Genomic DNA, 25100 nt, shown 5'->3' with positions numbered 1-25100 from the left:
TATCCTTTCATCTAACCAGCCAATCAATGTGTCGGAGGTCGGACTGCTTTTTAAAGGGGCAGCAGCGGACTTACCGTTAGCATTGTCATGAAGGATTATCTATTTAGCTGTTTTCTGGGTTTTTCCATTGAGATCAATCCTGTTAATCCTCCCCTCACCGCGGCGTCGCATCGCTATGTAGCATTAGCTCATAGCCACAGCAGCTGTGGTTAGCATAGATGAATATACATGAGTCGCTATTACATCATGGCAAGGACACAGATCTTCCTCCTCTAATCCAGATTATAGAGCGTCTTCCTCCCCTGACACCAGATTATAGAGCGCCTTCCTCCTCTAGCATCAGATTATAGAGCATCGTCCTCCCCAGACACCAGATTATAGAGCATCTTCCTCTTCTGACACAGATTATAGAGCATCTTCCTCCTCTAATCCAGATTATAGAGCGTCTTCCTCCCTGACACCAGATTATAGAGCGCCTTCCTCCTCTAGCATCAGATTATAGAGCATCGTCCTCCCCTGACACCAGATTATAGAGCATCTTCCTCCTCTAACACCAGATTATAGAGCATCTTCCTCTTCTGACACAGATTATAGAGCATCTTCCTCCTCTAACACCAGATTATAGAGCATCCTCCTCCTCTAATACAGATTATAGAGCATCTTCCTCCTATAATCCAGATTATAGAGCATCTTCCTCCTATAATCCAGATTATAGAGCATCTTCCTCCTATAATCCAGATTATAGAGCATCTTCCTCCTATAATCCAGATTATAGAGCATCACATGCCCTGTTTAGTTCCAGTATTGATGTCAGAGTCACGTACACATAGAAAATCCTCCAGCCGCTACATGTGGCTCCCATGTGTGTGTGTGTGTCGTGTGTGTGTGTGTGTGTGTGTCTGTCAAAGGCCATCTCTGCTTTTAAGTTCAGACACACAACACACACACACACACACACACACACACACACACACACACACACACACACACACACACAGAGTTTTTTAATGCCTACTGGAGAAGTAAAGTTACTTCAGACTCCATGATAACGACTGTTTCCGTCTTTAAATCATGTTAATCAGAGTCTTTACAGGAATCATACGTACAATGTGACCAATCGAGAACCAGAGTCTGAGGTTACTGTTCAGGTCGCCAGAGAGGAAACTGCTGTCTGAACATCACCTAACTTAACCCAACTTAACCAACTTAACCCAACTTAACCCAACTTACCCAACTTAACCTAGCTTAACCCAACTTAACCCAACTTAACCCAGCTTAACCCACTTAACCAACTTAACCCAACTCAACCCAACTCAACCCAACTTAACCCAACTTAACCCAACTTAACCTAACTTAACCTAGCTAACCAACTTAACCCAACTTAACCCAACTTAACCCAACTTAGCCCAACTTAACCCAACTTAACCCAACTTAACCCAACTTAACCCAACTTAACCTACTTAACCCAACTTAACCCAGCTAACCCAACTCAACCCAACTCAACCAACTTAACCCAGACTTAACCTAGCTTAACCCAACTTAACCCAACTTAACCCAACTTAACCCACTTAACCCAACTTAACCCAACTTAACCCAACTTAGCCCAACTTACCCAACTTAACCCAACTTAACCTAGCTTAACCCAACTTAACCCAACTAACCCAACTCAACCCAACTCAACCCAACTCAACCCAACTTACCTAGCTTACCCAACTTAACCCAACTTAACCTAGCTTAACCCAACTTAACCCAACTTAACCTAGCTTAACCCAACTTAACCCAACTTAACCCAACTCAACCCAACTCAACCCAACTCAACCCAACTTAACCCAGCTTAACCCAGCTTAACCCAACTTAACCCAACTTAACCCAACTTAACCCAACTTAACCCAACTTAACCTAGCTTAACCAATTTAACCTAGCTTAGCCTAACTTAACCCAGCTTAACCCAGCTTAACCCAACTTAACCCAACTTAACCCAGTTTAACCAATTTAACCTAGCTTAACCCAACTTAACCCAACTTAACCTAGCTTAACCTAACTTAACCCAACTCAACCCAACTCAACCCAACTCAACCCAACTCAACCCAGCTTAACCCAGCTTAACCCAACTTAACCCAACTTAACCCAACTTAACCCAACTTAACCCAACTTAACCTAGCTTAACCAATTTAACCTAGCTTAGCCTAACTTAACCCAGCTTAACCCAGCTTAACCCAACTTAACCCAACTTAACCCAGTTTAACCAATTTAACCTAGCTTAACCCAACTTAACCTAGCTTAACCCAACTTAACCCAAAGGAACTTATTCTCCTGTTGAACAAGACGAAGTTATATAATTTAATGTCCTCACTGGAGAGTTTAATCATCCAACGTGACTGTGTGAACTGAAGTGTGTCCATAACACACACACACACACACACACACACACACACACACACACAAATAACACATACACACACACACACACACACACACACACACACAATACACACTAACCTGGCGATAAACTGGCAGCTATTAGGTTATATAACCTTTTGACGGTTCCCAGCTGGCTGGTAAAGTAGCTGGATTACTCTGTATTCACACACACACACACACACACACACACACACACACACACACACACACACACACACACACACACACACACACACACACACACACACACACACACACACACACACACACTATAAAGATTTTTTTTTAACAGAACTTTCAAATCGCATAAGTTTGATGGTGCGATGGAATTCAAAGGCTAGCATAGCTTAGCATGACTCAGCGCTTAATAGAGGAGAAAATCATAGAAAGGAGGACGATCATATGATTATAGAGAGAATAGAAGAGCTACGCTTGGATTAACATAGGATGAAGTAGCATAGCATATAGAGAATAGCTTAGCATAGCATATAGAGAATAGCTTAGCATAGCATATAGAGAAGAGTTTACCATAGCATATAGAGAATATCTTAGCATAGCATATAGAGAATAGCTTAGCATAGCATATAGAGAATAGCTTAGCATAGCATATAGAGAAGCGTTTAGCATAGCATATAGAGAATAGCTTAGCATAGCATATAGAGAATAGCTTAGTATAGCATATAGAGAATAGCTTAGCATAGCATATAGAGAATAGTTTAGCGCAGTTTATTTTCCTTCGATGCTCTATAATCTGGTGTTAGAGGAGGAAGATGCTCTATAATCTGATGTTTGAGGAGGAAGATGCTCTATAATCTGGATTAGAGGAGGAAGGTGCTCTATTATCTGGATTAGAGGAGGAAGATGCTCTATAATCTGGATTAGAGAAGGAAGAGGCTCTATATCTGGATTAGAGGAGGAACATGCTCTATAATAATGGATTAGAAGAGGAACATGCTCTATAATCTGGATTAGAGAAGGAAGATGCTCTATAATCTGGATTAGAGGAGGAAGATGCTCTATAATCTGGATTAGAGGAGGAAGATGCTCTATGGTGGCAGTAAGATCAAGTCAAAGTGTAATCAATGTGCTGTGAAGGATGATCTGGAGCGTGATTCCCTGACCCGGCCCTTGAGCAGCTGATGGGATTAGCCGTGTACAACAGCATCGCCCTGGACATCCACTTCCCCCTGTACTGCTACAGGTCTGTTAGCCTCCGGCGCTACGCCCTCGCCTCCATCAACACGCCTGACGTGGTTTCCCCGCTCTGCCCACAGGAAGCTCCTCACCCCCCCCACCGCACCATGTGACCAAAACGCCCTGGTCGGCATGGCGACCGCCTCCCTGGACGACCTGCAGCAGATCATGCCGGTAAGAGTTCTACAGACACCAGGTTCTCCTCGAGGCACAGTTTGACATCTGGATCTACTGTCATAATACATCTATACATGTATACATAAATAAGAATAACTCCATTAATATCTCCATGAATATATAGTTCCAGAGGTTTGATGTCTGTTTCCTCCACAAGAGGACAGAACGTCGGTTCCACAGCTTTGAGCACCGTGAAGCTCTTTCACAGCTGCAGTTCATGTTTCCACCACCAGAGGGCGACGCAGGTCAACTGGTCCTCTGCTGTGGACTTTCACTGTCCTACTTCTCTGGTCTCACCTTCAGGACTCTACTGACGGAGGTGGAACCCTTGATTGTTTCCGTCTGCAGGAACACAGTATATCACTGTTTCATATGAGTACTAGTCTGTAGCTACTTGTACCGATACAAGTACTTATTAGAGGTCATGAAGCCTCATTTATGCTCCTTATGCAAATTATATGTGAAGACTGTGTGTTACTGCAAACTGCCTCCACCAGCCGCCATGGCTGAAACTCTGGAGCATGTAGCATGTAGCATGTAGCATCGCTGGGGTGTGAGGCCTAAAACTCTTTAGCATGTAGCATGTAGCATCGCTGGGGTGTGAGGCCTAAAACTCTATAGCATGTAGCATGTAGCATCGCTGGGGTGTGAGGCCTAAAACTCTTTAGCATGTAGCATGTAGCATCGCTGGGGTGTGAGGCCTAAAACTCTTAGCATGTAGCATGTAGCACGGCTTGGAGTTACATGCTGAGCATTTAAACTACTGAGCAACATCTGGTGATAAAGTTGCTGGTGATGAAGTTGCTGGTGAGGAAGTTGCTGGTGATGAAGTTGCTGGTGAGGAAGTTGCTGGTGATGAAGTTGCTGGTGAGGAAGTTGCTGGTGAGGAAGTTGCTGGTGAGAAGTTGCTGGTGATGAAGTTGCTGGTGAGGAAGTTGCTGGTGAGGAAGTTGCTGGTGATGAAGTTGCTGGTGAGGAAGTTGCTGGTGAGGAAGTTGCTGGTGATGAAGTTGCTGGTGAGGAAGTTGCTGGTGAGGAAGTTGCTGGTGATGAAGTTGCTGGTGAGGAAGTTGCTGGTGATGAAGTTGCTGGTGATGAAGTTGCTGGTGTTCGTTCTTCCTCCTCTTGATATTTTATTAGAACATAATTTACAGTCGTTCTCATTAATATTAAAGAATCTCGTCATGATAACGTGTCGGAACTTCTCTTCTTATATCGGCTCAGATTTCCTCTGCTGCACACACACACACACACACACACACACACACACACACACACACACACACACACACACACACACACACACACAACACACACACACACACACACACACACACACACCAATAGTGCTATATGTGGATCAGTGTTACATAACGACAGGATATAAGATCCTCTGTCTGCAGCGGGAACAGACTGGATCAGCAGGCAGGAGCTTCTCCTTTAGTCCCTCACTCCTTCACTCCTTCACTCCTTCACTCCTTCACTCCCCCACTCCCTCACTCCTTCACTCCTTCACTCCCCCACTCCTTCAGTCCTTCACTCCCTCACTCCCTCAGTCCCTCACTCCTTCACTCCCTCACTCCCTCACTCCTTCACTCCTTCACTCCCCCACTCCCTCACTCCCTCACTCCTTCACTCCTTCACTCGTCCTCTAGTATTCAGTGTCGATGAAATAGTTGCATGAAGGAATCAGTGTCGACCTCATCGCTCCAGCTGAGCCAAAGTGTGTGTGTGTGTGTGTGTGTGTGTGTGTGTGTGTGTGTGTGTGTGTGTGTGTGTGTGTGTGTGTGTGTGTGTGTGTGTGTGTGTGTGTGTGTGTGTGTGTGTGTAGGAGCTGGCACACGGCCTGGCTCAGCTGCTGAGCTACGAGGGAAATGTGGAGGAGGACTTCTACCTCACCTTTCAGGTAAGCCACGCCCCTCTCTGACCACGCCCCTCTGTCATCGCCGTGGCGACAGTACAGCCACACACCCAGCTGTGAACGGTGTGAGTGAGGTGTGAGGACGTCTCTCCCGCCTCACGCCGCTATTGTGAGGACGGTGACTCGCTCACACCGGCGCTCTGACCTCATCAAGTCGGTGTCAGCGCTTGGCGAGACGCCACACGACACAGGCAGGACGCCACACCCCTCAGGCAGGACGCCACACCCCTCAGGCAGGACGCCACACCCCTCAGGCAGGACGCCACACCCCTCAGGCAGGACGCCACGCCCCTCAGGCAGGACGCCACACCCCTCAGGCAGGACGCCACACCCCTCAGGCAGAACGACGCCACACCCCTCAGGCAGGACGCCACACCCCTCAGGCAGGACGACGCCACACCCCTCAGGCAGGACGACGCCACACCCCTCAGGCAGGACGCCACACCCCTCAGGCAGGACGCCACACCCCTCAGGCAGGACGCCACGCCCCTCAGGCAGGACGCCACACCCCTCAGGCAGGACGCCACACCCCTCAGGCAGGACGCCACACCCCTCAGGCAGGACGACGCCACACCCCTCAGGCAGGACGCCACACCCCTCAGGCAGGACGCCACACATGTCAGACAGTCTTCAGCCCAGCAGAGACGCTTCTGGTGCTGGAATCAGAATGATTCAGCAACGATCCCAGTGTCACTCTGGTTCTCTGAGAACGATCCCGGTGTCACTCTGGTTCTCTGAGAACGATCCCGGTGTCACTCTGGTTCTCTGAGAACGATCCCGGTGTCACTCTGGTTCTCTGAGAACGATCCCGGTGTCACTCTGGTTCTATGAGAACGATCCCGGTGTCACTCTGGTTCTCTGAGAACAATGTGTTCTAGTGGTGTGACTCTATGTTAAATCACACCTCCACTCTAGAATTCCTCTATAAAGTTATTTATGGGGGGGGGGGGGGGGTGGACGAGGGCGGGGGGGTGTGGGGGGGGGGGCATGTTTATTTTAAATGTCAGCGACAGCAAAGATGTGGAACCTTCCAGGTGTTCCAGGAGGAAATGGACGTGGTGAAGTCGTACAACCTGAAGCCTGGAGGAGAAAAGATCCCCGTCACCAAGCACAACCGGAAGGGTGAGCACACACACGCACACACACACACACACACACACACACACACACACACACACACACACACACACACACACACACACACACACACACACACACACACACGTCAACAACTCAACAGGAAGAACACGTCGGCTCGTTTTCTCACCATGAATCAGACTTTTGTTTTTCTTTTTTTAATTTAAACTTTGAGACGAAGACGTCCTTTATATGACTTTTATTGTGGAAACACATCATCTTTTCATCAAGCTTTCCTGTTTACACTGCAATGTTTTGAAAACGTGTCGGTTCTCATGAGAAAAACATCAGAAAGACTGGAAACGATGCAGTTCCCATGTTCCCATGTTCCCCTGTTCTCATGTTCTCCTGTTCTCATGTTCCCCTGTTCTCCTGTTCCCCTGTTCTCATGTTCCCATGTTCCCCTGTTCTCATGTCCCCCTGTTCTTGTGTTCCCCTGTTCTTGTGTTCCCCTGTTCTCATGTTCCCCTGTTCTCCTGTTCCCCTGTTCTCATGTTCCCATGTTCCCCTGTTCTCATGTCCCCCTGTTCTTGTGTTCCCCTGTTCTTGTGTTCCCCTGTTCTCATGTTCCCCTGTTCTCCTGTTCCCCTGTTCTCATGTTCCCATGTTCCCCTGTTCTCATGTCCCCCTGTTCTTGTGTTCCCCTGTTCTTGTGTTCCCCTGTTCTCATGTTCCCCTGTTCTCATGTTCCCTTGTTCCCCTGTTCTCATGTTCCTCTGTTCTCATTTTCCCCTGTTCCGTGCTGTCATGTCCTGAACGTCCTGACGGTTCTGTCCTTGTCTCCAGAGTACGTCCAGCTCTACGTTGACTTCCTGCTCAACAAGTCCATCTACAAGCAGTTCTCTGCGTTCTACCACGGCTTCCACAGCGTGTGTTCCTCCGATGCTCTCATGGTGAGTCTGGCACCACCGGCGGGGGCACCACCGGGAGGGGCACCACCGGGAGGGGCACCACCGGCAGGGGCTCCACCGGGAGGGGCACCACCGGGAGGGGCACCACTGGGAGGGGCACCACCGGCAGGGGCACCACCGGCAGGGGCACCACCGGGAGGGGCACCACCGGGAGGGGCTCCACCGGGAGGGGCTCCACCGGCAGGGGCACCACCGGCAGGGGCACCACCGGGAGGGGCTCCACCGGGAGGGGCTCCACCGGCAGGGGCACCACCGGCAGGGGCACCACCGGGAGGGGCTCCACCGGGAGGGGCTCCACCGGGAGGGGCACCACCGGGAGGGGCTCCACCGGGAGGGGCTCCACCGGCAGGGGCACCACCGGCAGGGGCACCACCGGGAGGGGCTCCACCGGGAGGGGCTCCACCGGGAGGGGCACCACCGGGAGGGGCTCCACCGGGAGGGGCACCACCGGGAGGGGCACCACCGGCAGGGGCTCCACCGGGAGGGGCTCCACCGGCAGGGGCTCCACCGGGAGGGGCTCCACCGGGAGGGGCTCCACCGGGAGGGGCACCACCGGGAGGGGCACCACCGGGAGGGGCTCCACCGGGAGGGGCTCCACCGGGAGGGGCACCACTGGGAGGGGCACCACCGGCAGGGGCACCACCGGGAGGGGCTCCACCGGCGGGGGCTCCACCGGCGGGGGCGCCGGACTATTGAGCTCAACTGAAGAATTTAGAAGGATCTGAGTTCCACGATGCACCTGAACGCGTCACGATGCACCTGATCGCATCACGATGCGCCTGAACGCATCACGTTGCGCCTGCTGCATGAAGCTCGTGAGCCAGTAAAGATCCAGCAATCGATGGTCTGGCTGAAGGTTCTGATTCTCCGTCAGAAGGAAACGAGTTCGCAGCTTTTCTAGAGACGCCGAGAACAAAAACTGCAGAAGTTTGCTGACGAGGTGAATTTAGCCGATGTGACGGAGCCAGAACCTGGTTGGAGTCGTTTTTCATGCGACGTTCTCGTCCCGACGTCGTTTCTCTGAAACATATCGAGTCTCTGCTTCCAGGTTTCTTCACGTTTCCAAACTGTTTATTTTTCATTGGCACACAAAGTTTTTTCCAGAAATGGAGCAGGACAGTAGATCCTCCGTCGCTAAACGTTAGCTCTGGCTGATAAACTGAACTGCTGAGTCAGCGCTTCTGTGTTGTTGTTCTTTGAACACAAGACCTTTTTTTTGAGGGGGGGGGGCACTGCACAGAGAACCACCACAGGATCAGTCCTGAGAGCAGAACAGAGTGGAACTGATGTTTTATATGTGAGAACCGACACAAGAACTTCTTAGACACCAAGACAAATTCTTACTCCAAACACAAACAATGCGCTAAAGCTTGGTGGTGGTGCTACGTCACCTAGCATAGAATAGCATAGCATAGCATAGCGCTTGTTCTGTTTAATTGCACCCATTTTACATACAGCACTTTGTGATTTTTATTGGTATTGGTATCATATTGGTATTGGTATCGGTATCAGTATTGGTATTGGTATCATATTGGTATTGGTATCGGTATCAGTATCGGTATTGGTATCATATTGGTATCGTATCAGTATTGGTATCGGTATTGGTAATGGTATCGATATTGGTATCGGTATCAGTATTGGTATCAGTATCGGTATTGGTATCGGTATCGGTATTGGTATCGATATCAGTATCGGTATTGGTATCGGTATTGGTATCGATTAAAGATGAAGATATGAGTCACAATAAGACGTGTTTCCTCTGATTTAGTCAGTGGACGTTCCTGTCCCTTCAAAATAAAGGTATCAGCATAGGATTTCTCCTGGACTCACTCTCTTATGTCCAAGGACAGATGTTTGACAGCAGTTCACCAGCTGGAGGGCCGAATGTAGGTCAGGGGCAGCGGGGGGAGGGACAGCAGGGGGGCGGGGGGGGGGGGCAGCAGGGGGGCGGGTGGGAGGGGGGGGGGGGGGGGGGGGGCAGCAGGGGGGCGGGTGGGAGGGGGGGGGGGCAGCAGGTCGCAGAACAACACAGCTTTGTTTGTCTGCGTTCAGATATTCATTAAAAACAACAAACACTTTTGTTGTTTTTGTTTTGTTTTCTCTCTTCACAACTCCTCTTCATCACAACTCCTCTTCATCACAACTCCTCTTCATCACAACTCCTCTTCATCACAACTCCTCTCTGTCCTCTCACTCTGTGTGTCTGTTCTCTCACTGTGTGTCTGTCCTCTCACTGTGTGTCTGTCCTCTCACTGTGTGTCTGTCCTCTCACTGTGTGTCTGTCCTCTCACTGTGTGTCTGTCCTCTCACTCTGTGTGTCTGTCCTCTCACTCTGTGTGTCTGTCCTCTCACTGTGTGTCTGTCCTCTCACTCTGTGTGTCTGTCCTCTCACTGTGTGTCTGTCCTCTCACTGTGTGTCTGTTCTCTCACTGTGTGTCTGTCCTCTCACTCTGTGTGTCTGTCCTCTCACTCTGTGTGTCTGTCCTCTCACTGTGTGTCTGTCCTCTCACTGTGTGTGTCTGTCCTCTCACTCTGTGTGTCTGTCCTCTCACTGTGTGTCTGTCCTCTCACTGTGTGTCTGTTCTCTCACTGTGTGTCTGTCCTCTCACTCTGTGTGTCTGTCCTCTCACTCTGTGTGTCTGTCCTCTCACTCGGTGTGTCTGTCCTCTCACTCTGTGTGTCTGTCCTCTCACTGTGTGTCTGTCCTCTCACTGTGTGTCTGTCCTCTCACTGTGTGTCTGTTCTCTCACTGTGTGTCTGTCCTCTCACTCAGTGTGTCTGTCCTCTCACTCGGTGTGTCTGTCCTCTCACTCGGTGTGTCTGTCCTCTCACTCTGTGTGTCTGTCCTCTCACTCAGTGTGTCTGTCCTCTCACTCAGTGTGTCTGTCCTCTCACTCGGTGTGTCTGTCCTCTCACTCGGTGTGTCTGTCCTCTCACTCGGTGTGTCTGTCCTCTCACTCGGTGTGTCTGTCCTCTCACTCAGTGTGTCTGTCCTCTCACTCTGTGTGTCTGTCCTCTCACTCTGTGTGTCTGTCCTCTCACTCTGTGTGTCTGTCCTCTCAGTCTGTGTGTATGTCCTCTCACTCGGTGTGTCTGTCCTCTCACTCTGTGTGTCTGTCCTCTCACTCGGTGTGTCTGTCCTCTCACTCGGTGTGTCTGTCCTCTCACTCGGTGTGTCTGTCCTCTCACTCTGTGTGTCTGTCCTCTCACTCTGTGTGTCTGTCCTCTCACTCTGTGTGTCTGTCCTCTCACTCGGTGTGTCTGTCCTCTCACTCTGTGTGTCTGTCCTCTCACTCGGTGTGTCTGTCCTCTCACTCTGTGTGTCTGTCCTCTCACTCTGTGTGTCTGTCCTCTCACTCGGTGTGTCTGTCCTCTCACTCGGTGTGTCTGTCCTCTCACTCGGTGTGTCTGTCCTCTCACTCTGTGTGTCTGTCCTCTCACTCAGTGTGTCTGTCCTCTCACTCGGTGTGTCTGTCCTCTCACTCGGTGTGTCTGTCCTCTCACTCGGTGTGTCTGTCCTCTCACTCTGTGTGTCTGTCCTCTCACTCTGTGTGTCTGTCCTCTCACTCGGTGTGTCTGTCCTCTCACTCGGTGTGTCTGTCCTCTCACTCGGTGTGTCTGTCCTCTCACTCTGTGTGTCTGTCCTCTCACTCGGTGTGTCTGTCCTCTCACTCGGTGTGTCTGTCCTCTCACTCGGTGTGTCTGTCCTCTCACTCTGTGTGTCTGTCCTCTCACTCTGTGTGTCTGTCCTCTCACTCGGTGTGTCTGTCCTCTCACTCGGTGTGTCTGTCCTCTCACTCGGTGTGTCTGTCCTCTCACTCTGTGTGTCTGTCCTCTCACTCAGTGTGTCTGTCCTCTCACTCGGTGTGTCTGTCCTCTCACTCGGTGTGTCTGTCCTCTCACTCGGTGTGTCTGTCCTCTCACTCTGTGTGTCCCTGCAGCTGCTGCGCCCGGAGGAGGTGGAGATGCTGGTGTGCGGCAGCCCGGACTTGGACATGAGCGCCTTGCAGAAAGCCGCTCAGTACGAAGGTTACGGCAAGACTGACGGCACCGTGCGGTGAGGAGCCTCCACTTCCTGTTTACTTCCTCCTGGAGCCTCCACTTCCTGTTTACTTCCTCCTGGAGCCTCCACTTCCTGTTTACTTCCTCCTGGACAGGAAGTGATGTCAAACACTCCGCTGGGACGGAGTTGAACCCTCCTGTCCCTTCAGAGGCTCAAACTAAAGATTCAGATTCGCCTCAACCTGAAGCAGAAACACGACGCAAACTGACACCTTCCCCCTCTAATCCAGATTATAGAGCACCTCCCCCTCTAATCCAGATTATAGAGCACCTCCCCCTCTAATCCAGATTATAGAGCACCTCCCCCTCTAATCCAGATTATAGAGCACCTCCCCCTCTAATCCAGATTATAGAGAACCTCCCCCTCTAATCCAGATTATAGAGCACCTCCCCCTCTAATCCAGATTATAGAGCACCTCCCCCTCTAATCCAGATTATAGAGCACCTCCCCCTCTAATCCAGATTATAGAGCACCTCCCCCCTCTGATTCATTCACCTCCCCAATGATTCATCCTCGAACTGATGTCATGACTTTTCTTATCCTTGTTTAAACTGCAGATTAAATCAGTTGCAGATTATAGCGTTTGCAGATTATATCGTTTGCAGATTAAATCAGTTGCAGATTAAATTGGTTGCAGATTAAATCAGTTGCAGATTAAATTTGCTGCAGATTAAATCGGTTACAGATTAAATGCGCTGCAGATTAAATTGGTTGCAGATTAAAGATTAAATTGGTTGCAGATTAAATTCGCTGCAGATTAAATCGGTTACAGATTAAATCGGTTGCAGATTAAAGATTAAATCAGTTGCAGATTAAATTCGCTACAGATTAAATCGGTTGCAGATTAAATGCGCTGCAGATTAAATTGGTTGCAGATTAAAGATTAAATTGGTTGCAGATTAAATTCGCTGCAGATTAAATCGGTTACAGATTAAATCGGTTGCAGATTAAAGATTAAATCAGTTGCAGATTAAATTCGCTGCAGATTAAATCGGTTGCAGATTAAATCGGTTGCAGATTAAAGATTAAATCAGTTGCAGATTAAATTTGCTGCAGATTAAATCGGTTACAGATTAAAGATTAAATCAGTTGCAGATTAAATTCGCTGCAGATTAAATCGGTTGCAGATTAAATCGGTTGCAGATTAAAGATTAAATCAGTTGCAGATTAACTGGGTTGCAGATTAAATGCTCCTGATCCCTCCGCCCCCAGCTGCTTCTGGGACGTGGTCCTCTCGTTCCCCCCGGAGCTGCAGAAGAAGCTGCTGCACTTCGCCACAGGAAGTGACCGCGTCCCGGTGGGCGGGACGGCGGCGCTGCACTTCAAGATCTCCAAGATCGACGTCTCCACCGACTGGTAGGTGGCGGAGAAATGGCCGCCGGCTGCAGCCGGAGAAATGGCCGCCGGCTGCAGCCGGAGAAATGGCCGCCGGCTCGGTGACTCATGAACCTCGGTTATCTTATCGTCTGTCTGAAAGTGGGTCAGCGAGAGAGACGCTCCTTCCTGCTGCTCGCCGCAGAGTTTTCCTTCACGCCGCCGCGGCGTGCTCCGCTGCTGCTAGCGCCGCCGCGGCGGCGTGCTCCGCTGCTGCTAGCGCCGCCGCCGCGGCGTGCTCTGCTGCTGATCAATTATCAATCTGGTTCAGGTCAATAAATATAAACAGGACTTTAGGTTTTTCACAATAAAACACACCAGGTACTTTTTTTCATGACGTCAAACTCTTTTCGTCAAAAGGCTCCGTTTCCACGGCAACGTTTCAACTGGAAACGCTTCCGTTTTGTTTGCGAGAGGTTTCATGTTTACGTGGCGCCGTTTAGAAAACGACGTCCGTTACCGCGGAAACGGCAGAAACGCAGGAAACCGATGTAGTTCTCATGTCGGTCCACGAGTTACACACACACACACACACACACACACACACACACACACACACACACACACACATGCTCAGACATGAAAACAGATCAAAGTGTCTGAACGAATCGTGTGTGTGTGTGTGTGTGTGTGTGTGTGTGTGTGTGTGTGTGTGTGTGTGTGTGTGTGTGTGTGTGTGTGTGTGTGTGTGTGTGTGTGTGTGTGTGTGTGTGTGTGTGTGTGTGTGTGTGTGTGTGTGTGTGTGTGTGTGTGTGTGTCCTCAGGCTGCCGGTGTCTCACACCTGCTTCAACCAGATCTGTCTTCCTCCGTACCGAACCAGGAAGGAGCTCAAACACAAACTGACCATCGCCATTTCCAACGCCGAGGGGTTCGGCCTGGAGTGACCTGGACACACCTGTCCTGGGGGGGACAGGGGGACGGGGGGGGTCTTCATGATGTCATGACTTCATGTCTTCATGACGTCATGTCTTCATGAAGTCATGACTTCATGAAGACACGAAGACATGACGTCATGAAGTCATGACTTCATGACGTCATGTCTTCGTGTCTTCATGACGTCATGTCTTCATGTCTTCATGAAGACATGACTTCATGACGTCATGTCTTCGTGTCTTCATGACGTCATGTCTTCATGTCTTCATGAAGACATGACTTCATGAAGACACGAAGACATGACGTCATGAAGTCATGACTTCATGACGTCATGTCTTCGTGTCTTCATGACGTCATGTCTTCATGTCTTCATGAAGACATGACTTCATGACGTCATGTCTTCGTGTCTTCATGACGTCATGTCTTCATGTCTTCATGAAGTCATGACTTCATGACGTCATGTCTTCGTGTCTTCGTGACTTCGTGTCTTTGTGTCTTTGTGTCTTCACATCTTCAGGACATCCTGAAGTCTGAGGTCTTGAGATTTTGAGAATTATCTACCCTGGTAGTACTCTCTCCTGGTAGTACTGTCTCCTGGTAGTACTGACCCCTGGTAGTACTGTCTCCTGGTAGTACTCTCTCCTGGTAGTACTGTCTCCTGGTAGTACTGTCTCCTGGTAGTACTGTCTCCTGGTAGTACTGACCCCTGGTCCTTCCTGGTTCCACCACAGTCCTCAGGTTGGGAACTTCTGGTCCACATGGTTCATAAAATCGTCTTTTAATTTGAAGACATTAAATGTAAATGTTTTCTATAGTCGGGATCACGATACCAGCGATACCAGTGATAATACCGATACCAGCAATACCACCAATAATACTGATACCAGTGATACTACCGATACCAGTGATACCAGAGAGAATACTGATACCAGCGATATCACTGGTAATACCGATACCAGCAATACCACCAATAATACTGATACCAGTGATACTACCGATACCAGTGATACCAGAGAGAATACCGATACCAGCGATATCACTGGTAATACCGATACCAGCAATACCACCAATAATACCGATACCAGTGATACCAGTGATACTACCGATACCAGTGGTACCAGAGAGAATACCGATACCAGGTCCAGGTGGTTCCAGTTCAGATGGAGGTTCTGGTGGAGGAACATGAACTGACACATAAACCCAGTGACACCGAGACTCACTGCCACAGTCTCTGCTTGTTTTCTTTAGTGGTGGCCCCTCCCCCCTCCCCCCTCCCCCCTCCCCCCCTCCTCCCCCTCCCCCCCCTCCCCCCCCTCCCCCTCCATTATGTAAGGTTTCCATGGCCGAACATCTCCGGCTCCAGAAAACAAACTAAAGTAACTCGGCAACGTCGCAGGAACTCAGTTCTGATCCTCCGTCCAAACTGGTGGAGTGATGGGTGGGGGGGGGGAGGTATGTGGGGGGGGGGGGGGGGGTGACAATGGAGGTGTGTGTGTGGGGGGAGGGGGGGGGGATCCTCCAGACACGTCAGAGTTGTAAAAACACTCCTGCTTCTCGTTGTGTTTCAGGCGGACCTGCAGAACCTGGTTCTGTTGCTCTAAACCTGTTGACATGTTCTGTCGTTCCGTTGTTCTGTCGTTCCGTCATTCTGTTGTTCCGTGGTTCTGTCGTTCCGTGGTTCCGTCTCCGTCGCCTCCGACTTGCATAATAAAGTGTGTGAAGTATTTACAGTAAAAGCTGGAAGTTCCTCTCAGGAGAAATTCCTGCTTGTCCGAGTTTCTCTTCTTTTTCATTCTTTCATTAACCTGGGTTCTCCTGTGGTTCTCCTGTGGTTCTCCTGGTTCCTGAAGCAGGAACCACACTGGGTTCTCCTGTGTTCCTGCTTCACCTCCACCCAGTGTGGTTCCTGAAGATCCCTTCCAGCTCACTTTTACACAAATGCTCTAAAAAAAAAAGAAGAAAAAAAGATGTAGTTCCCCTGCTGGGCCACTAGTTGGTGCTGTTTAATGAAACCACTGAGAACAACCTGCTGTGGACCTTCAGTCTGAAGTAGTTAGTCAGTTAGCATCCCTAGCATGATAGCAGTTAGCTCAGTTAGCTAACTAGCCAGGTGGCTACGTCACTGTGAAACACTGAGCGTCTCCATGACAACAGACGCTGGTCTCCTTTGATCTCCATGAGGTTCCTTTCATCCACGTTGTACGGGACGGGGTTTAGGATTTCTTATTATTTTTATTTGAACGTTCTAAAACCTGCTGGATCGGGTTGCCATGACGACGGATCGTCTCTGAAGGGTTCTTGGATTCTGGTGAGTCGTTTTTGCAGATAAGTTGTTAAAATACACGTGAGTCTAGAACGATATGTAGAACCAGGAAGAGAGGAGGTCCTGCTGTGAAGAGCAGATCAGTAAGTTCTGCAAACAGGGAGAACCAGGGAGGAGAACCAGGGAGAACCAGGGAGGAGGAACAGAACAACCAGATTTATAATTCCAGTGTTTATCAGGAGCTGTTCAGTCTGAACTTCATCAAACTATTTCCTCTCTCTCTCTCTCTCTCTCTCTCTCTCCCTCTCTCCCTCCCCCCCCCCCCCCCCCTCATGGTTTACTAAGTAAACACAGTAAGTAGGCCATGGCTGCTCTCCTCTGTAATCAGTAACTCCTTTATCTTTCCTTACTTTTTTTAACAAACACAGAAGAACAGTGGAGATTTGCTGACTCATCAAAATCCAAACATCAGTTCATATGTTTCAACTTTTACCAAATGATGTTCAAAGTATCGCAGTATCACAGTATCAGAGTATCAGAGTACTTTGATATCGAAGCAGGAAGGTTTAAAACCACCGAAGAAGAAATACCAAGAGAGGAAAGACGGATTCAATCACTTTTATCATAACTTTATAATAACTGATAGATATATTGCACTAGTTATTATAGATGTGTTGCACTAGTTATTATAGATGTATTTCACTAGTTATTATAGATGTATTTCACTAGTTATTATAGATGTATTTCACTAATTATTATAGTTGTATTTCACTAGTTATAGATGTATTGCACTAGTTATTATAGATGTATTGCACTAGTTATTATAGATGTATTTCACTAGTTATTATAGATGTATTTCACTAGTTATTATAGATGTATTTCACTAGTTATTATAGATGTATTTCACTAGTTATTATAGATGTATTTCACTAATTATTATAGTTGTATTTCACTAGTTATAGATGTATTGCACTAGTTATTATAGATGTATTGCACTAGTTATTATAGATGTATTTCACTAATTATTATAGTTGTATTTCACTAGTTATAGATGTATTGCACTAGTTATTATAGATGTATTGCACTAGTTATTATAGATGTATTTCACTAATTAATATAGATGTATTGCACTAGTTATTATAGATGTATTGCACCAGTTATAGATGTATTGCACCAGTTATAGATGTATTTCACTAGTTATTATAGATGTATTGCACCAGTTATAGATGTATTGCACCAGTTATAGATGTATTTCACTAGTTATTATAGATGTATTGCACTAGTTATTATAGATGTATTTCACTAGTTATTATAGATGTATTTCACTAGTTATTATAGATGTATTTCACTAGTTATAGATGTATTGCACTAGTTATTATAGATGTATTTCACTAGTTATTATAGATGTATTGCACTAGTTATTATAGATGTATTTCACTAGTTATTATAGATGTATTTCACTAGTTATTATAGATGTATTCCACTAGTTATTATAGATGTATTGCACTAGTTATTATAGATGTATTTCACTAGTTATTATAGATGTATTGCACTAGTTATTATAGATGTATTTCACTAGTTAGTATAGATGTATTTCACTAGTTATTATAGATGTATTGCACTAGTTATTATAGATGTATTTCACGAGTTATTATAGATGTATTTCACTAGTTATTATAGATGTATTTCACTAGTTATTATAGATGTATTTCACTAATTAATATAGATGTATTGCACCAGTTATAGATGTATTTCACTAGTTATAGATGTATTTCACTGGTTATTATAGATGTATTGCACCAGTTATAGATGTATTGCACTAGTTATTATAGATGTATTTCACTAGTTATTATAGATGTATTGCACTAGTTATTATAGATGTATTTCACTAGTTATTATAGATGTATTGCACTAGTTATTATAGATGTATTGCACTAGTTATTATAGATGTATTGCACTAGTTATTATAGATGTATTGCACTAATTATTATAGTTGTATTCCACTAGTTATAGATGTATTTCACTAGTTATTATAGATGTATTGCACTAATTATTATAGTTGTATTTCACTAGTTATTATAGATGTATTGCACTAGTTATTATAGATGTATTGCACTAGTTATTATAGATGTATTGCACTAATTATTATAGTTGTATTCCACTAGTTATAGATGTATTTCACTAGTTATTATAGATGTATTGCACTAATTATTATAGTTGTATTTCACTAGTTATTATAGATGTATTTCACTAGTTATTATAGATGTATTTCACTAGTTATTATAGATGTATTTCACTAGTTATTATAGATGTATTTCACTAATTATTATAGTTGTATTTCACTAGTTATAGATGTATTGCACTAGTTATTATAGATGTATTGCACTAGTTATTATAGATGTATTTCACTAATTATTATAGTTGTATTTCACTAGTTATAGATGTATTGCACTAGTTATTATAGATGTATTGCACTAGTTATTATAGATGTATTTCACTAATTAATATAGATGTATTGCACTAGTTATTATAGATGTATTGCACCAGTTATAGATGTATTGCACCAGTTATAGATGTATTTCACTAGTTATTATAGATGTATTGCACCAGTTATAGATGTATTGCACCAGTTATAGATGTATTTCACTAGTTATTATAGATGTATTGCACTAGTTATTATAGATGTATTTCACTAGTTATTATAGATGTATTTCACTAGTTATTATAGATGTATTTCACTAGTTATAGATGTATTGCACTAGTTATTATAGATGTATTTCACTAGTTATTATAGATGTATTGCACTAGTTATTATAGATGTATTTCACTAGTTATTATAGATGTATTTCACTAGTTATTATAGATGTATTCCACTAGTTATTATAGATGTATTGCACTAGTTATTATAGATGTATTTCACTAGTTATTATAGATGTATTGCACTAGTTATTATAGATGTATTTCACTAGTTAGTATAGATGTATTTCACTAGTTATTATAGATGTATTGCACTAGTTATTATAGATGTATTTCACGAGTTATTATAGATGTATTTCACTAGTTATTATAGATGTATTTCACTAGTTATTATAGATGTATTTCACTAATTAATATAGATGTATTGCACCAGTTATAGATGTATTTCACTAGTTATAGATGTATTTCACTGGTTATTATAGATGTATTGCACCAGTTATAGATGTATTGCACTAGTTATTATAGATGTATTTCACTAGTTATTATAGATGTATTGCACTAGTTATTATAGATGTATTTCACTAGTTATTATAGATGTATTGCACTAGTTATTATAGATGTATTGCACTAGTTATTATAGATGTATTGCACTAGTTATTATAGATGTATTGCACTAATTATTATAGTTGTATTCCACTAGTTATAGATGTATTTCACTAGTTATTATAGATGTATTGCACTAATTATTATAGTTGTATTTCACTAGTTATTATAGATGTATTGCACTAGTTATTATAGATGTATTGCACTAGTTATTATAGATGTATTGCACTAATTATTATAGTTGTATTCCACTAGTTATAGATGTATTTCACTAGTTATTATAGATGTATTGCACTAATTATTATAGTTGTATTTCACTAGTTATTATAGATGTATTGCACTAGTTATTATAGATGTATTTCACTAGTTATTATAGATGTATTGCACTAGTTATTATAGATGTATTGCACTAGTTATTATAGATGTATTGCACTAATTATTATAGTTGTATTCCACTAGTTATAGATGTATTTCACTAGTTATTATAGATGTATTGCACTAGTTATTATAGATGTATTTCACTAGTTATTATAGATGTATTTCACTAATTAATATAGATGTATTGCACCAGTTATAGATGTATTTCACTAGTTATAGATGTATTTCACTGGTTATTATAGATGTATTGCACCAGTTATAGATGTATTTCACTAGTTATTATAGATGTATTTCACTAGTTATTATAGATGTATTTCACTAGTTATTATAGACGTATTGCACTAGTTAATATAGATGTATTTCACTGGTCCGGCCATGAAACTGGACTGAAGTTAAACTTAATGTAGTATTTATATTCTATACATCTTTATATTGGTTCACTCTCCTGCTTTTAAATACGTTTCTTCCTCAACATATTTGGTGTTTGATTTATTTACGGTCTATTTTTTCAGCACACACACACACAACCTATTTCTTCTCCATGTATTTTTACTTCTAGGTATTTTACCAGAGTTTGTTTGAGGCAGCAAATAAAAAAAAAAAAAAAAACTTTCCTCTCAACATAGATATCTCTGTGTATTCTATATAGGCCGCTGTAGACGTACATCTCTAGAATTCGGATTTTTCATCTATAGAGTGGTGCTTTAGAATAGAATGTATTCCTCCCCAGGGGGAAACACAAACAGCTCAAGGTAAAAAGGTGCAGAAATTATCAAATTAAAGAATAAAAATCTGTAAACATATGTAAATATCTAAGCAAGAGCACAAAAAATAGAATAAGTAAAAACCAAAAAACAGCTAAATGTTTTGTGCGTCTGGCCGTGTTTACACGACAACGTTTCACGTGACAACGTTTTTCACGTGACGACACCTCATCCGCTAACAAGGAGGCCGCAACAGCAGCGGCGGACGGTGTAGTTACTCTTCCAGGCCAGGGGGGGAGCGCTGCTGCTCGATGCTGCACTGAAACCACACGGACCGCGGAGAGAAGAACACGTGACCAACATGAAGGAAATGGAGGGAAGCGGAGCTCGTGGGGGACGGACGAGGCGTCGGGCGCCGTCACGGTGAGTCTCCACTGTCAAACTGCTGACGCGGAGGGGGGGACGTGGAATTGTGGCCGCGAGTGAAGCCGCCGCGGGGGCCGCCATGTTTGTTTACAGGGGGGAGGAGGGGGGAGGAGGAGGGAGCAGGGGGGGGGGGGGGGGGGGGGGGGGTAACAGGCCCTGCAGCCTGCAGGAGGGACGTGAAGGAATGTTTAGTAGGACGGAGGTTAAAACTTCACGATCAGAACTCTGAAGAAGGAAAGACAAACTTTAGTGACGCGTCGTGGTCGTCATGGAAACGAGGCCTGAGTTTGTTTTGTTTTTTTGTCCCTGGAACTCGTTGTAATGTCTGAACTGTGGTAACAGGACTGTTTCTGCCCCCAGGCGACACACACACACACACACACACACACACACACACACACACACACACACACACACACACACACACACACACACACATTCCTGTGTCTGGGGTCGCGTGAGGACGAGCTCCGTCATGTGAGCCGCTCACTTCACAACATTTCCTCCAAAGTTTTAGCGCCCGGCTTTTATTCTGACAAACACTTTGTGTTTCGTGGTGCGTTCAGGGCGACTGGGAATGTGGAGTAGTCCTGAGTCAGCACATAATCTCCATCGTAGATGTGAGCAAGACAGACAGACAGATGCCTGTCAGTGCCTGTTGATACGACGGGCCTCCACCGCCGCCATCTTGGATAGGTCTCCTGCTGCAAGGTAAAGAAACATGGCGGCTCCTTGCTGCTCCAGCAGAACACCAGTTATTCTGCTTTTATAGCTGAGGGGAACTCTGTCCTGTGCTTTTATTTTGACAGTCATCGTAATAACAATCCAACGTGGTAGTTTTATTTTGACAGTCACTGTAGTAACAATCCAACTTGGTGGTTTTATTTTGACAGTCACTATATTAACATTATTTTGACAGCCACTATAATAATCCAACGTAGTAGTTTTATTTTGACAGTCACTGTAATAACAATCCAATGTGGTAGTTTTATTTAGATTTTATTTTTATTTGTTGTCATGGACTCAATGTTCCGTCCCCCAGTGTTCCGTCCCCCAGTGTTCCGTCCCCCAGTGTTCCGTCCCCCAGTGTTCCGTCCCCCAATGTTCCGTCCCCAGTGTTCCGTCCCCCAGTGTTCCGTCCCCCAATGTTCCGTCCCCCAATGTCCGTCCCTCAGTGTTCCGTCCCCCAATGTTCCGTCCCCCAGTGTTCCGTCCCCCAGTGTTCCGTCCCCCAGTGTCCGTCCCTCAGTGTTCCGTCCCCCAATGTTCCGTCCCCCAGTGTTCCGTCCCCAATGTCCGTCCCCCAGTGTCCGTCCCTCAGTGTTCCGTCCCCCAATGTTCGTCCCCCAATGTTCCGTCCCCCAGTGTTCCGTCCCCCAATGTCCGTCCCTCAGTGTTCCGTCCCCCAATGTTCCGTCCCCAATGTTCCGTCCCCCAGTGTTCCGTCCCCCAGTGTCCGTCCCTCAGTGTTCCGTCCCCCAATGTCCGTCCCTCAGTGTTCCGTCCCCCAATGTTCCGTCCCCCAGTGTTCCGTCCCCCAATGTTCCGTCCCCCAGTGTTCCGTCCCCCAATGTCCGTCCCTCAGTGTTCCGTCCCCCAATGTTCCGTCCCCCAGTGTTCCGTCCCCCAGTGTCCGTCCCTCAGTGTTCCGTCCCCCAATGTTCCGTCCCCCAGTGTTCCGTCCCCCAGTGTTCCGTCCCCCAGTGTTCCGTCCCCCAGTGTTCCGTCCCCCAATGTTCCGTCCCCCAGTGTTCCCGTCCCCCAGTGTTCCGTCCCCCAATGTTCCGTCCCCCAATGTCCGTCCCTCAGTGTTCCGTCCCCAATGTTCCGTCCCCCAGTGTTCCGTCCCCCAGTGTCCGTCCCCCAATGTTCCGTCCCCCAGTGTTCCGTCCCCCAATGTTCCGTCCCCCAGTGTCCGTCCCTCAGTGTTCCGTCCCCCAATGTTCCGTCCCCCAATGTTCCGTCCCCCAGTGTTCCGTCCCCCAATGTCCGTCCCTCAGTGTTCCGTCCCCCAATGTTCCGTCCCCCAATGTTCCGTCCCCCAGTGTTCCGTCCCCCAGTGTCCGTCCCTCAGTGTTCCGTCCCCCAATGTCCGTCCCTCAGTGTTCCGTCCCCCAATGTTCCGTCCCCCAGTGTTCCGTCCCCCAATGTTCCGTCCCCCAGTGTTCCGTCCCCCAATGTCCGTCCCTCAGTGTTCCGTCCCCCAATGTTCCGTCCCCCAGTGTTCCGTCCCCCAGTGTCCGTCCCTCAGTGTTCCGTCCCCCAATGTTCCGTCCCCCAGTGTTCCGTCCCCCAATGTTCCGTCCCCCAGTGTTCCGTCCCCCAGTGTCCGTCCCTCAGTGTTCCGTCCCCCAATGTTCCGTCCCCCAGTGTTCCGTCCCCCAATGTTCCGTCCCCCAGTGTTCCGTCCCCCAATGTTCCGTCCCCCAATGTTCCGTCCCCCAATGTTCCGTCCCTCAGTGTTCCGTCCCTCAGTGTTCCGTCCCCCAATGTGTAGTTTGGACCCATTATAACACAGTGTTATTGATCAGGACTGTGGACATGAAGCGGTGAATGAGACCAGACTGGGTCATGTGACCAGGACAAACAGGGTCCAGGGTGTCCAGGACAAACAGGGTCCAGGGTGTCCAGGACAAACAGGGTCCAGGGTGTCCAGGACAAACAGGGTCCAGGGTGTCCAGGGTCTGGTTCCCTTCTGGCAGATCAAACAGAGACTCAGTGTTCCACACTGACCTTCAGTCCTCCACCTGTCCAAGTTCCACCTGCTCTTTGTCCTCAACACTGTGTGTGTGTGTGTGTGTGTGTGTGTGTGTGTGTGTGTGTGTGTGTGTGTGTGTGTGTGTGTGTGTGTGTGTGTGTGTGTGTGTGTGTGTGTGTGTGTGTGTGTGTGTGTGTGTGTGTGTGTGTGTGTGTGTGTGTGTGTGTGACTCCAGCTCTACTAACCTTTCTCTCCCAGTGAAGCTGTGTGATCGTCACGGTAACGAGGCCCGCCCCCTGCTGGTATTTATAGTCCAGCAGGACAAATGATTTGTGTCTCAGGACGGAGACGGAGACATTTCAGAGTAAAGGTCGTAGAAACCTGAACTTTGAGACACAACTTAAATATAAACCGAGAGAAATTATCTTCACATCTTAAAGTCTCTTTTCAGACGACGTACTTCTTATTCATGTTCCTGGGATGTTTACAAAATAAAACTACACTGGAAAGGTTTTACATTGATTTGGAAATGAGCCACAGTTGCCCCCTCTAGTTGGTTGCCCCCTCTGGTTGCCCTCTCTGGTTGGTTGCCCTCTCTAGTTGCCCTCTCTAGTTGGTTGCCCTCTCTAGTTGCCCTCTCTGGTTGGTTGCCCTCTCTAGTTGCCCTCTCTAGTTGGTTGCCCCCTCTGGTTGCCCTCTCTGGTTGGTTGCCCTCTCTGGTGGCCCCCTCTGGTGGTTGCCCTCTCTGGTTGCCCCCTCTGGTTGCCCTCTCTAGTTGGTTGCCCCCTCTGGTTGCCCTCTCTGGTTGGTTGCCCCCTCTGGTTGCCCTCTCTGGTTGGTTGCCCCCTCTGGTTGGTTGCCCTCTCTGGTTGGTTGCCCCCTCTGGTTGGTTGCCCTCTCTGGTTGGTTGCCCTCTCTGGTTGGTTGCCCCCTCTGGTTGGTGGCCCTCTCTGGTTGGTTGCCCCTCTGGTGAGTTGCCCCCTCTGGTGAGTTGCCCTCTCTGGTTGGTTGTCCCCTCTGGTTGCCCCCTCTGGTTGCGGTTGCCCCCCTCTGGTTGCCCTTTCTGGTTGGTTGCCCCCTCTGGTTGCCCCCTCTGGTTGGTTGCCCCCTCTGGTGAGTTGCCCTCTCTGGTTGGTTGCCCCCACTGGTGAGTTGCCCTCTCTGGTTGGTTGCCCCCTCTGGTTGCCTCTCTGGTTGCCCGTCTGGTTGCCCCCTCAGTGTGTACTCAGATTGTACTCAAAGGGTGTACTCAGTGTGTA

At 47.0% G+C, this 25100-nt stretch overlaps 2 protein-coding genes across 2 annotated transcripts in view; one reads left to right on the top strand and one right to left on the bottom strand.

Moving 5' to 3' along the window:
- Positions 1 to 15796, top strand: part of hectd2 (HECT domain containing 2) — a 45666-nt gene extending 29870 nt beyond the window's left edge. Inside the window, 8 exon segments of the mRNA XM_080522155.1 lie at positions 3558 to 3622; positions 3696 to 3789; positions 5624 to 5698; positions 6748 to 6835; positions 7637 to 7743; positions 11703 to 11818; positions 13037 to 13180; positions 13963 to 15796. Of these exon segments, the coding sequence (XP_080378281.1) occupies positions 3558 to 3622; positions 3696 to 3789; positions 5624 to 5698; positions 6748 to 6835; positions 7637 to 7743; positions 11703 to 11818; positions 13037 to 13180; positions 13963 to 14083 (810 nt within the window). The 3' untranslated portion in view covers positions 14084 to 15796.
- Positions 15797 to 24178: 8382 nt separating this feature from the next.
- LOC308148659 (protein phosphatase 1 regulatory subunit 3C-B-like) overlaps positions 24179 to 25100 on the bottom strand; it is a gene marked incomplete at its 3' end in the record, with an annotated part of 2719 nt that continues 1797 nt past the window's right edge. Inside the window, exon 3 of the mRNA XM_080522156.1 lies at positions 24179 to 24222. Within this exon, the coding sequence (XP_080378282.1) occupies positions 24179 to 24222 (44 nt within the window). The remainder of the gene's footprint in view (positions 24223 to 25100) is intronic.

The sequence above is a fragment of the Blennius ocellaris genome (genome assembly GCF_963422515.1).
Source record: "Blennius ocellaris genome assembly, contig: SCAFFOLD_181, whole genome shotgun sequence".
In the NCBI taxonomy this organism is placed as follows: domain Eukaryota; kingdom Metazoa; phylum Chordata; class Actinopteri; order Blenniiformes; family Blenniidae; genus Blennius; species Blennius ocellaris.
The sequence above is the reverse complement of the archived record's forward strand: the minus strand, read 5'-3'. Positions and strand labels throughout refer to the sequence as shown.